General features: G+C 43.2%; 1 protein-coding gene across 1 annotated transcript in view; it reads right to left on the reverse strand.

The window, feature by feature from the left end:
* Positions 1-14,275, reverse strand: part of LOC145357143 (uncharacterized) — a 120,859-nt gene that overhangs the window by 3,691 nt on the left and 102,893 nt on the right. The window contains exons 20-23 of the mRNA XM_080210299.1: positions 13,570-13,893; positions 10,761-11,084; positions 6,523-6,616; positions 4,299-4,387 (exon numbers count right to left, since the gene is read on the reverse strand). Coding sequence (XP_080066425.1) covers positions 4,299-4,387; positions 6,523-6,616; positions 10,761-11,084; positions 13,570-13,893 — 831 coding nt within the window. The remainder of the gene's footprint in view (positions 1-4,298; positions 4,388-6,522; positions 6,617-10,760; positions 11,085-13,569; positions 13,894-14,275) is intronic.

Raw genomic sequence — 14,275 nt, forward strand, 5'->3', positions numbered from 1 at the left:
TGATCCCATGCACTTACTAAACTGAAGTGTAGTGAAACATGGTCAAGTTGACTAATCCTGCTGTTACTGCAGTGTCGGTGATGAGGTGCAGCCCTGTTAGTACAATCACTTCCTCTCAAGATTAATTGCTGCAGAATAAGAGTAATGATGGGTGAAAAATGAGAAAATAATGGGTTCTAATAGATTTTCTAAACATCTTGTAGTGCTGTCTCTGCTTTAATTAATGTCCCAGCCTAAACCATGCCATCTTTAGTGTTCACCCTTTGGAATTACATGTCTGGCTTTAGCTTCATCTGGATGCCTGCTGTGCGAAGTTTTGACTTCAAACTTGAACTGTTTCAATCAGTAGCTTTTTCTTTCAGAGTTGGTTTCACAGGGAAAATAGTTTGATCTGCACAATTTTTTTGAGTGGCCCTTTGATGCGCTCTCAACAAATTCATGCACGCATCAATTTAAGGTAATCACTTCATTCGTGGCTCCTTAACCTATCACGGACAGAGATTTGGGGAACTTACAAAAGGCTTTTCTCCTGAAAGATTACTCATTGAAAGATTTCACCTCATAGGAAATAGGGAAGAATTGGGCTTGAACCTAAGTAGACGTCTGGGCGGCATGGTGGCACAATAGTTAGCACTGCTGCCTCACACCATCAAAGACCTGGGTTCAATTCCAGCTTTGGGTCACTGCCTGTGTGGTGTTTGCACTTTCGCCCCATGTCTGCATGGGTTTCCTCTGGAAGCTCTGGTTTCCTATCAAAATCCAAAGATGTTTAGGTTAATTGGCCATGCTAAATTGACCCTAGTGTCAGGGGGATTAGTAGGGTAAATGCATGGGGTTAAGAGAATAGGGCCTGGGTGGGATTGTGGTTGGTACAGATTTGATGGGCCAAATGGCCTCTGTCTGTACTGTAGAGATTCTATGATCCTATGTATTACAGAGAGTAGCCAGGCAGAATTAGATTACGTTTTTATAACCCACAGACAATCTAAAAAGTCCTTGAGTAACTGACCGAGGCTCCTCAGAAAGTATCTTCCAGACTTACTACCATCTAGAAGGACAAGGACAGCAGATACATGGGAGGACCACCATCTGGATGTTCCCCACCAAGCCACTCACCATCCCATTGCTGGGCCAAAATGCCAGAACTCCCTGCCTAATAGCATTGTGGGTGTACCTACACCACAGGGACTGCAGTGATTCAAGAAGGCATCTCACAACCACCTTCTCGAGGGCAACCAGGGATTGGCAATGAATGCTGACTGAGCCAGCTATGCTTACATTCCTTGAATAAATAAAAAAGCAAGCCTTTTAATCTGAGTCATCTAACTCCCAAACTAATTCCTTTAAAGAAGAAATACTGATTCTGTATTTGACTGCAATTTATTACGATTGGGTTGAATGAGACAATAATTAGCTCATTAAATCCTCAACACTTTCAATTACAAAGGCCATGTATCAAAACTTCAGGGCAAAATCTCAGTCCTGCCAGCAGTAGGAATCGTGATGGACAGATGAACTTAATTTGACAGGAGGCCAGAAATCTGTTTCTGGACTTTGGAATGAACTGTCGGAATCTTAATAGCCTGATGAGTGGCACAGTGATTAGCACTGCTACATCGCAGAGCCAGGGACCCGGGTTCAATTCCACCTTTGGGTGACTGTCTTTGTGGAGTTTGCACATTCTCCGTGTGTCTGTGCGAATTTCCTCCAGGTGCTCCGGTTTCTTCCCACACTCCAAAGAAGTGCAGGTTAGGTGGATTAGCCATGCTAAATTGCCCCTTGGTGTCCCAAGATGTATGGGTTATGGTGGGTAAGTGGGGTAAATAAATGGGGTTCCAGGAATAGGGCTTGAGTGGGATGCTCTTTGGGGAGTCGGTGCAGACCCAATCGGCCAAATGACCTCTTTCTGCAATATATATGTATTCTATGATTCTTCTATGACTTTCAAGGCAGTTCAAGCTTCCTAATGCTTGGGAAGCCCTTTTGGATATATTAACATACCATGGGATTTTTCCCTGCAGCTTTGATCCATGGCCAATCACTTGCTAAGTTCAAGCCCATTCCACAGAGTCCAACAACACCAGTGGTGCCAATATCAGAAAAAAAAGAGCCCAGTCTTTTCCAGGATACATGATCCATCAGTACCTCCAGAAGAGACAAGCAAAGATTTCTTAATCCTAAAATAACAAGACCAAATACCAATAATTCTAATAGGGATTTTCCTCACCCACAATGAGGGCTTATAAGGCCATATCAACCACCTCTATACCAAACCACCTACCACAACCCTGCTGCGCTGCTACTCACTTTACCGATAAACAAATTGAAGGCCACCAAGGATTCCAACACATCAAAAAAAGAAGGTAAATACCGCTGAAACCTCAAGTACAACCAATCCAGCATGCTCTCTAGTGGAAACAATCCCCAAACAACGAAATATCTTCACATTGCAAACACTGAAACCCAAGAATTAGAATTTGGCACCGGGCCTAATACATTCTTATCCCCCAGATATCTATTGTAGATGAAGTGAGTCCATCAGTGTACAAGGTATTAATGGATTCTGGAAAGACTGGATGGCATCATGTTAATCAAATGAAAGCTATAATGTACAGAGTAGTCATCAATATTGTGTGATGTGGGAAACATATTATCTAAATAATACCAGTGATATTTGCCAGTTTGATTCTAGTACATTGAATTCATCATCATGAATTTTGCATTTAGATAATGAGTCACTAAGTATTTGAGCAGGGAATTCATCAGATGGTTCATCAGTTCAGTCACAGGGTACAGTAAGATTACGATAGTTACGAGATGAGGAAAATCTTCTAGTTGATGTCCTAGATGAGACAAAGGAGAGGGATGACGTTGAGGATGATGAGGAAGTGAATGTTCAGGTTACAGGAAAGCAAGATCAGAGTCAGATAGTGGATCAGAAAGTCAGACAAATAGTTGAACAGAAAGTTGAACCGAAGGTTGAGCAAGCAATGGAGCCAGCAGTTGGGCAACTTTAAATGATGAAATGATTCTCTCTTGCTCAGCACAGAGCTTGGGAGAAAGCTGTTTCTAAAGACAGGATAAAGTTGTTTCTAATGCCCTCCTCTGCTTGGTCCTGACGAGTAATCATGATTGTGGTAGGTAGCAGTTGCTGCTTGGAACCCCTTCTCTCACCATTTCCCCCCCTCCCCACCACATGTACCCGTTCCACCTTCCCCCCACTACCCCCCCCCCCCCACCCCACCCTCACCCCCTCTCCCATCCCCATCCCCACAGCCCCTGCTGTGATTGGGAGCCTGTCTGTTCCAGCCTCTTCCTTTCCCCATGCCTCTGGGACAGGTCCCTGGCCATTTCTCCTTCTTTTAACTTCAAACAATGCTCTCTCTTCTTTCTATTTATTTTTTTCGAAAAAAAACTCAGCAGCAATTCCCTATTTTTTTTACTTGAGTTCCACTTTCTTTTTAAATCAAAATCACAGTTTTTGCTTCTGAGGGCTATTTTCTCTTCACTTTTTTCCCTTGTGGGTTTCTAAACCTCAGACTGTACCTTCCAACCCACGTTTGCTCTGCGTCCATCCCCCAAGGTCTGGGCACAATCTCAACACATCACTGAGTCTATTTACTCAAAAACAGGCATCCGGCTGAGTGTCATTTTTCTTCAGACTTCAATTAAAACCAGATACTCACAGGTTGACAATGTCATCAAAATGCATTTTATCCTCATTGCCGTTGTAATAACGCACTCGACAGACTTTGTCAGGAACACAAAAGGTGATTATCGACAAGAAAAAGCTGTACAGAGGTCGGCAGCCTGCCCTGCACATCCCCACTCCCACCATCGCCCCCACCACCACGACCATGGAGCAGCCCACAGACTACCCCAGCCCCTACCTGTCTACGACATGCCTATAGTCTGCCTTCTGTCTAAGAGAGAGCTGTACCATAAAATCCCTGCAGTGCAGAAAAAGGCCATTTGACCTCACTTGCCCTCAGTCCCAATTTGTCCCTAAAGACAGGTGATCCTGGTGCTGCCCTTAAAGGGACAATTGCCGCAAGTGTCAAATGATTATGGGTTGTGCATCAAGATTTTTAAAAAAGGATTAAAATATGAGCCGCCCCAGAGCTTGTGAAAACACAGTCATTTATATCATGTGATCCCCACGTCTTCCATTTCGAACATATCTAAATTAGATGCGCAGAATAGTACAATCGTAGGATTCCAAACAACTATATATTCTTTATTTTCTGCGACAAATTACCGACATGGAAAGAAACAATTGAAGAGAAATAGAAACTCACCTTTGTTGATTTTCTTCAGGTACAACAGTAGAGAAACAGCGAACATGATAAGAATGACCCCCAGCACTGCGAGCACAATGTAAATCAGACTGTGATACAGAGAATAGGAAAGGGTCAGTGCCGGTTCACAACTGATTCATGGCCATTTAGTTAAATTAAAGTAAGTTTTATACTGGTAGAGCATCTTTGAATATTTCAGGGCATCTCAAAACACTTTATAAGGTGGAGGGATTTTAAAGTTTAGTTACTGCTGTAATATAGGAAATATGGCAGCCGATTTGCACACAGCATGGTCACAGAATCAGAGATGAGAGCTACCAGATAATCTTTTCTTTTAAATAAGGGATAATTGTTCGCCAAGCCATCAGGGAAATGTCCTTTGTTTCTTCAAAGATTATCACAAGCTTTGTTATATCCACCTGAGGGGACAAAGGGGAAGCAAAGGCCTAATGGTATTATTGATAGACTATTAATCCAGAAACTCAGCAAATGTTCTGGGGACGAAGGTTCAAATCCTGCCACGGCAGTTGATGGAATTCGAATTCAATAAAAAATATCTGGAATTAAGAATCTACTGATGACCATGAAACCATTGTCGATTGTCAGAAAAACCCGTCTGGTTCACTAATGTCCTTTTGGGGAAAGAAATCTGCTGTCCTTACCCAGTCTGGCCTACATGTGACTCCAGAGCCACAGCAATGTGGTTGACTTTCAACTGCCCTCGGGCAACTAGGGATGGGCAATAAATGCTGGCCAGCTAGTGACGCCCATGTCCCACGACTGAATAAAAAGAAATGGGGCCTAGGTTTAACATCGCCTCCTCAAGGTGACACCTCTGACAGCACAGCCCTCCTTCAGGGCTGCACAGGAGTATCTACCCAGATAATGGGGAGAATTCTCCGGCCTCCCAGCTGTGTGTTTCTCGGGGGCGAGAGGTGGCGCGCTGTTCACTGGCGACAGGATCCTGCAGTCCCACCGCTGTCAGTGGGATTTTCACTGATGTCACTGCACGCTGCTTCTGGGCAGAGGGGTTGAGGGTGAGGTGCGGAGTTGGGGAAGGAGGTGAGATTTTGTTAGTACTCAAAAGGACAGGAACTTTGACCTGATTAGCGGGATGGGAAATTCTGATCAGGCAATGATAATGGCAGAGACATGCTTGAGGCATATCAAGCCTCACATGTTAGCCTGTGGGTGAGTTCCTACTTGGGATACTCAATCGTAGTAAGGAGTCTCACAATACCAGGTTAGAGTCCAACCAGTTTATTTAATAGTAATCTTACAAGCTTGTTGTTTGGACTCTAACCTGGTGTTGTGAGACTTCTTACTGTGTTTACCCCAGTCCAACGCCGGCATCTCTACATCATGAATACTCAATCGTGTCAAACATTTCATTAATTATGTCCTATTTTCTGGGCTCCTGACTGTAGTGGTGGTGGGGGGAGGTGGTTTGGGACAGTCATTCAAGATAAAAAATTAAGGAGCCTAAAGGGCTGTGTCAGTACTCTCCAGATGTGTATCTATCTCATTGTCAGACAGAGCTCTTCCAGAGCTTTGGGTTTCTCATTGAGTGTCCTCAGACAAGGTCCTATACAATGCATGGTTCAGCTCAGCCTGCAAGTTCAGCCATGCCTCACAGAGTTGCAACTACAACAGTGGACACTGAGCTAAGCATTCAATAAAGGGTCAACAAAAAAGTCGCAATATTGTTCCTTCCGCAATAAAGGAAATGTCCCTAACCCTCCTGTCCCCATCAAGGTGAGAAGTGCCAGCAATTTCGCTCTGTGCTAATAAAGTCTCAACAAATAATGATGATACACTCAAGAATAGAATGAAAACAGTGCAATGTGGACTATTCCAGGTGAGATTTAATTTTCACCCGTGCTACCTCCCTGCTCTTTTTGGATGACAAAGGAGCCAGGCAGGAAATTTGTGGATGTGATGTACAGCCGGTCTGTCTGACCAGGATGCTGCCTGTAGATACGGCACCATCGACCGATAGCGGGTTTCACCAATGTAAAGCTTTCTCTTGCTGTTAAATCACAACTGTTTTGCAGGCTTTCCCTAGCATATAAAATTTTAACCACAATTGAATGGGAAAATGTAAAAAAAAGAGACAGTTCCGATTACGACATTGGGAATGAAACCCTGCTGACAAAAATCTGGCTGTTGTATTTTTCTTATGCAAACTGTATTAATCAATTCAGCAGCAATGAGAACATTGTACCTTGTGGATCGTGAGGTTTGGTCTTGACTCTCAGTGGGATGTATGTTTGTATTTGTGGATACTGTTGAAGAATCTGGACAAGAATATTCAGGTCCTGTTAAAACAGGGAAATAATGTTCAGATTCACCTCATTGTCATTGTTCAAGAGAATCAAGAATCTCTTGATTCTCTCTAATCAAGAGAGCATCAATGTCAACTGGAACCTACAGGAAGACGATATAATGGATTTGGATGATTTAATTTCTCTCTTTCCTGTAGCAATTAGAACTCATGCTGATACCTGGCTGAGGCTCATTCTTATGATCATTTCCGTTTCTTTCCCTCATCTGAGAGTGGTGTTACAGAGTTACTACTGGAGCAGCTAAACAGTGGACTACAATCCAGATATATCCTTTCGTACCATGTGAAGACATAGGCCCAGATTTTTTTCTTGATGGTAGGCTGTACTGTTATGGCAAAAATCCTTTGCAGAGGTAGGGTACCCCTTCAAAAGGGTCTCAGCACAACTTTGGGGAGGTTCGGCACCGTTTTAGGATTGCTAAAATTAAAAATGATGATACACATTTTATGCTCAAATGCATTGGAACTGTCAAGCTGTCAAAGAACTGTCCAGCAGTCAGTTGGCATAGGCTAGCATAGCTAGGGCATAGGGACTGTTTGGGGGACAGAGTGAGGGCTGGAGGGCTGCTTTTTGATTTAAACTATTTTCCTATTTGCTTAAACACAAATGCCTTCCACCCAGCCCTCGTCCTATCCAGCAATTTTCACAATGATTCTGGACAGAAGCTGCAGGTGGTCATTTCTGAAGGTCAGGTTTGGAGAGCACACCCCACTCCGTCTGCAGAGCCCCCGCCATTCTCTTGTGTCTGCACACCCAGCCCAAAAGCAAAAATCCAGGCCACAAAGTAAAGTTCCAGGCAGAGAGCTGGCCTCTGCTCCCGATGGAAAATATATTTCTGGGAACCCAACAACCACAATCCTACTCTGGAAAGATGTCCTTGAGGGAAAAGGAATATCAGTTGGGCATTGACTGCAAAGACAAATCAAGCAGCTGATGTTTGTGTTAAAAGAATGCTCTGTTCCTAGAATGTATTTATTAAAACAATTGACAGATAAATGCTGTTTCATCATACAAAACAGTCACCTGCTAAAATAGACAATGATCATTTTCTGTCTTTTGTGTTAGTATTCTGGCCTTGCAGTAACAATGGGAAACTTTACCTACTGGCAGTGGCTATCACAAAATCCGACCACTGGGCTGGAATCTTACCACCGTTCACACCGTTGGGATTTTCCCATCCCACTGCACAGAACCCAGGTTTGGCTGGCTGCCAAATTCCCCGACCTCCCTGCAGTGGGAGTGTGGTGTGAACTGCCAGCCAGATCGCGCCCACCATAATTTGTGTAGTTGGTGTTCAAGCCTTTCCACCTCCAGTGAGCATTCAGGTAGTTGACTCTGGGGAGTTTTAAGTTAACCATTTATTTCAAAATGGACAAAAATTACTTTAATTTCTATAATATCTTTCACAATCTTGGGAGAACCCAAAATGCTTTGCAACCAATAAAGAACTATACTGAAGTGTCATCACGGTTTTGTGGCAGGGAATTGTGAAAGCCAATTTGCACACAGCAAATCCCACAAGAAGCCATAAGATGAATCACCAACTATAGCTTGGAGTCAGTGGACTGGCCAGAATTTAAAAACTCTGTGACCAGCCTGAAGGAGTATGCCACCACAGTAACTGACTTCATTAGCAGGTGTGTAGAAGACTGTGTGCCAAAGAACCAAATCTGCGTGTTTCCCAACTGGAAATCATGGATGAACAGGGATATCTGCTGCTTGCTAAAGTCCAGGTCTGAGGCTCTCAAGTCTGGTTATCCTGACCTATACAAGAAAGCCAGATATGATCTAAGGAGATCCATGAAAGATGCTAAAAGACAATACTGGACCAAGTTAGAATCCCAGGCTAGCCACATCAACTCCTGCCAACTATGGCAAGTTTGTAAGACACAACAGGCTACAAGATGAAGGCATGTAAGATTGCCAGCTCCAACACACCCCTCACTCATAAGCTCAATGCATTCTATGCCCGTTTTGAGCGAGAGCATGCCCTCCACCCTGGAAGGCCTGGATGAATCTGTATTTGGGGTCACTTTTGCAAGTATCAGAACAGCTTTCTCAAAGGTCAACCCACAAAAAGCGATTGTCCTGGATGGGGTACCCAAATGAAAACTCAGATCCTGCGCAATCAGCTGGTGGGGGTATTCGCAGACATCTTCAACCTCTCTTTACAACAATCTGAGGTCCCTATCTGCTTCAAGAAGACGGCCATCATCCAGGTACCAAAGAAAATCCTTAACGACTGTTGGCCGGTGGCTCTGACATCCATCGTTATGAAATATTTCATAATACTTTGAAATACTAAATAATACTTAGAAAGAGATCGAAGGAGTCAGAACACAAAACAGAAGAAGGAAAAACAATGTTATACTTGTCTATATTTAATTTAATGTAAAAGGATGGACAATCTGGGAATGGAACTGAAATTGTTTAAAGATGAAGGTGAGAAAGACCTTAGTCGTGGTAGACTCAATGGCTGGAATTTTACCAGTCATGGCATGAATCAATTCCAGCCTTCCGGACTGCCTCGACCTATTACAGTTTGCCTACCACTGCAACAGGTTCACAACAGACATCTTTTCCCTGGCCCTGCACTCAACTTTGGAACACCTAGATAATAAGGACACCTATGTCAGGCTCCTATTTATTAACGACAGCTCAGCCTTCAACATCATTATTCCTACAAAACTCATCTCTAAATTCTGTGGCCTGGGCCTCGGCTCCTCCCTCTGCAGCTGGATTCTGAACTTCCTAATCCACAGACTACAATCAGTACGGAAAGGCCACAACACATCTTCCACGATCATCCTCAAAACCGGTGCCCGACAACGTTGTGTTCTCAGCCCCCTACTATACTCCTTATACACCTATGACTGTGTGGCCAAATTCCCCTCCAATTCGATTTTCAAGTTTGCTGATGACATCACTGTAGTGGATCAGATCTCAAACAATGATGAGACAGAGTACAGGAATAAGATAGAGAATCTGATGAACTGGTGCAGCAACAATAATCTCTCCCTCAATGTCAACAAAGTGAAGGAGATTGTTAGCGACTTCAGAAAGCATAGAGGAGAACATTCTCCTCTCAACATCAATGGGGACAAAGTGGAAAAGATTGAGAGGTTCAAGCTTTTAGGTGTCCAGATCACCAACAACCTGTCCTGGCTCCCCCCATGCTGACACCATAGTTAAAAAGCCCACCAAGCCTCTACTTTCTCAGAAGACTAAGGAAATTTGGCATGTTAACTACGACTCTCACCAATCTTTACAGATGCACCATAGAAAGCATTCTTTCTGGTTCTATCACAGCTTGGTATGGCTCCTGCTCTGCCCAAGACTGCAAGAAACTACAAAAGGTTGTGAATGGAGCCCAATCCATCACACAAACCAGCCTCCCATCCATTGACTCTGCCTACACTTCCCGCTGCCTCGGAAAGCAGCTAGCATAATTAAGGACGCCACACAAGCAAGATATTCAATCTTCCACCTTCTTCCGTTGGGAAAAAGGTACAAAACTCTGAGGACACCTACCCACCGACTCAAGAACAGCTTTGTCCCTGCTTTTGAATGGATTTACCTTGCATTAAATTGATTGTTCTCTACACCCTAGCTATGATTGTAACACTACATTCTGCACTCTCTTGTTCCCTTCTCTATGAACGGTATGCTTTGTCTGTATAGTGTGCAAGAAACAATACTTTTCACTGTATACTAATACATATGATAATAATAAATCAAAACAAATCAAATCAGAAATCTGTTCCAGTGCCATTGATTGAAAGTTTGGCGAGGCTCCAAATTCTTCTTTGAACAATATCATGGTATCTGATACATCCACTTGACCATTATTCTTACACTCTCTCTGAAAGAACTCCCTGCTTAATTCCATTCCTTTATTCACCTACCTAAGTGCATAACCTCACAGTTTCCTACATTATATTCCGTTTGCCAAGATTTTTTCCTCTCACTCAACCTACTGACAAACCAAATGAAGTGAATTTGGTCAGTTCCTGTAACTTGGAGTGACTGACAGAACTTAACCTGTGACCGACCAGTTTGGATAAACATTAAGTTAACAATTCAGGCACCAAATGGTTTTGTTTACAGTAACACTTACCAATGCTACCCACTTCTATGACGTAACTGCAGTCATTATCTGATCTGCTGATTACTGACACTGTAACTATTTCACTGGATTTTTCTTCCTGGTTATTTGAGGCTGTGCAGTAATATTGATGATGTTGCTGTGTGAAGGATTGACAATTTAGATCCAGTGTATTGGTGTCAGAAATTCTTGAATCTTCAGATGAGGTCTTTTCATACCATGTGGACTGAATGGAAAGTGATCCCTGGACAGACTCACAGGAGATGAACACTGAGCCTCCAGAACATGAGGCACTTGGTGGTGATAAAAATCTCAGTTGAGGAACAGACACGGGTTCTGTGGGAAAGAAACAAACATTCAGAAACTTACTGAACATCCAAACATCAAACACTCTTCATTTTTCACCACTCCTGTATCCCACCAGGGCTTGTTTGTTGGAATTTCACTAGCACATCTACCTCTCCATATCTCTCCACCCTCCTGCATCCTGATCCACTTCATTATATCAGAATTTCAGGTCTCTGGTTGAAGCGAGCAGCAATGATACTGAGAACATCTCAATGTGAAAATCAAGGCTAACAATATCTCTCAGTCACAAATAGCCAGCCTCCAATGCTACTTGATAGTCTAACTCTCAAATGTAACGTCGCCATAGTCCCAGAGGCCACTCTGCCCTTTGTGGGGGAGAGCTGACTGGTGGTGGTGAAACCTGAGGACCACCACACCTCAGGCAAGGGGCAAGGCTGAGAAAGTGTTGCCTTCATGGATAACTTCAGCCAGTACAGGAATTGAACCTGCGATGTTGGCATCGCTTTGCATCACAAACCAACCATCCAGCTAATTGAGCTAACTGACGCTGACTCTCAAATGTGATCTTGTAATGTATTTTAATATGCTGATCTACAATACTCTCCAATCAGATCACTCTCAAATATGAACTGTTTGGAGAGAATTGTGGATCAATACATCGATAAATTATAGAAAAAGTGCCAGATATCAGTAACAAACATTGTAGGAGGGAGGTGTCGAAGGAGTCTTGCTCCTCTGTAACCACATATGGGGCTGGGAATACACTTGATAGAATCATAGGATCCCTACATCCCCATAACCTCATGCATTTACCCTAGCTAATTCCCCTGATATTAAGAGATAATTCAGCATAACCAATCCACTTAACCCATCTTTGGACTGTGAGAAGAAAAGGTGTACCTGGAAGAAACCCATGCAGACATGGGGAGAGTGTGCAAACTCCACAAAGACAGTGACCCAAGATTGTAATTGAACCTGGGAGTCCCTGGCACTGTGATGCGGCAGTGCTAACCACTGTGCCACTGTGTCACCTGCTACATGAGAAATTCCCCACTGCTTTCAGCATCCCAGTCTCCCAAACCCTGGAAAACATAGCCCACAACCATTAGATTCAAATGGATCCCAAAATGTGAAAGATAGAGACTTAGTTAGATGTAATAGTCATTAATCTGTCTCCACAGAGGGAGATACTCAGACACCTTGAACCTGTACTATAAACAGGGCCTAGTTTTAAGGCTGATAAAATTGGATATCCTAAATTAAAGAATTGGGCATATTAAAATCAAACACAGTCAAACCTCGGGCAGGCCAACTGTACAATATACAAACATGTCTGGGCCTGATTCATCAATCACCCAATATACAGTTGTGGACAATGTGTGTGGGAGGCCTGTCAGTACATCACAGATTATCCACTGCCACCTCAATGATCACTCTTTCCATCAAAGGCTTCCGGGGCAGAGGCCTGTGTCTGGCTGAGCACAGTTTGCTCTGCCCTCTGATGCGACAGTGAAGGAATGGTGAGATATTCCCAAGTCAGGATGGTATTTATTTGGAAGGGAATTTACAGGTGGTGGTGCTCCCGTGTATCTGCAGCCCTTATCCTTCAAGGTGGGAGAGACTGTGTGTTAAGGGGCTGCTGTATATTATCTGTCTATTAGTTTTAGCCTAATGCAAACATTTGATACTGTGATATTTAACAATGTTCAGATACAGAAATTTGTTCGAGCATCAGAATGGATGTCAGCACCAAACCCTGTAATTCTTGGTGATATGAATCTGTTCCATCACACAAGGGAGCCAATCAAACATGTTAAGCTTTGTCAAGTGATTCTATTCTTAAAATTTGTTGGGAAGTTAACTCTTGCCTTGATTACTTTGATTATTTGCGGATATTAATTTTAGTGATGTTTAATGCAGTTCATAGAATCCCTGCAGTACACAAGGAGGCTATTCGGCCCACCAACAACAATCCAACCCAGGCCCTACCCCTGTAACCCACACAATTGACTCTGATTAAGGGACAATTTAGAATGTCCAACCTACCTAACCTGCATATCTGTGGACTGTGGGAGGAAACCGGAGCGCCCGGAGGAAACCCACGCAGACATGGGGAGAACGTGCAAACTCCACACAGACAGTGACCCAAGGTCGGAATTGAACCTGGGTCCCTGGTGCTGTGAGGCAACGGTGCTAATCATTGTGCTACTGTGTCGCCCATAGACAGAGAGAGAGGTATGGTAAACATCCCACATGACATTCAGTCCAATGCCCTAGGGTTAAAGGAATTGTTAATCTGAACACAGTTGAAGTTGTTGGTCAGAAAGTTGGACAGGCCGCAGGTTGGGTTTGTGTCACATGAGTCAGATTATCCAAACTCTGCCCTCTAGCTGTGAGAATCTGCATCGCTGCATAGCCTCAGGATATCGGAGCTGTCAGTGTTTCCTCACGGATAAAACATGGAGCAGACATTTCAGTGGAGAATAATAAAGAAAATCACTGAGAAATGTACCATCAATTATTTGTAGTTCCACAGGAAATAATTCATCCAATCCAGATTTAGCAATTCCACAGCTGTACCATCTTGCATCGCTTAACTGAAGATTCTCCATAGTAACCACAAATTTCCCTTGTGAATTGTTATCTGTGATCGATATTCTCCCTTGCTGTCCATCTGGATCATTTGTTCTGACTAAGTATGAGCACGCATGACCTGAACCCTTACACCAATATTTCATGTTTTCCCTGAATCTCTCTGCATCATAGTGACAACTTATTGTGATCTCTCTTCCCAAAATTCCTGTTATCTTCTTTTCTGCCCACAATGCACCTGAAACTGAAGAGACAACATTTCAGAAATTGAACTAGAAATAACTGCTTAAGACAAACAGATCCATTTTAATAGAAGTTCCCACTGTGTACCGAGGAAACGCTTCACCACATCTTCAAATGCAGTGAAATTCCTTCAAGGTTTTGATATAAGAAAATATTGTGACTTTGCACAGCCTCAGGATGTGACAGAGCATTTCACAGCCAATGATTAGCTTCTGAAACTTTTGGGGTATTTTCACTTTCTTGATCCAATGGCAGCAATGGGTGTTGAGAGGGAAAAGAGAACCTTGAAATCAGAGTTGTGTTGCATACTGTGAAGTTTAACTTCATTGCGTGTGTGAGATGGCACTGACTGATCGACTGTCATACTTCCATTTGGGTGGGAA

Source organism: Carcharhinus amblyrhynchos, chromosome 22 (genome assembly GCF_965287045.1).
Source record: "Carcharhinus amblyrhynchos chromosome 22, sCarAmb.v2.hapA, whole genome shotgun sequence".
NCBI lineage: Eukaryota > Metazoa > Chordata > Chondrichthyes > Carcharhiniformes > Carcharhinidae > Carcharhinus > Carcharhinus amblyrhynchos.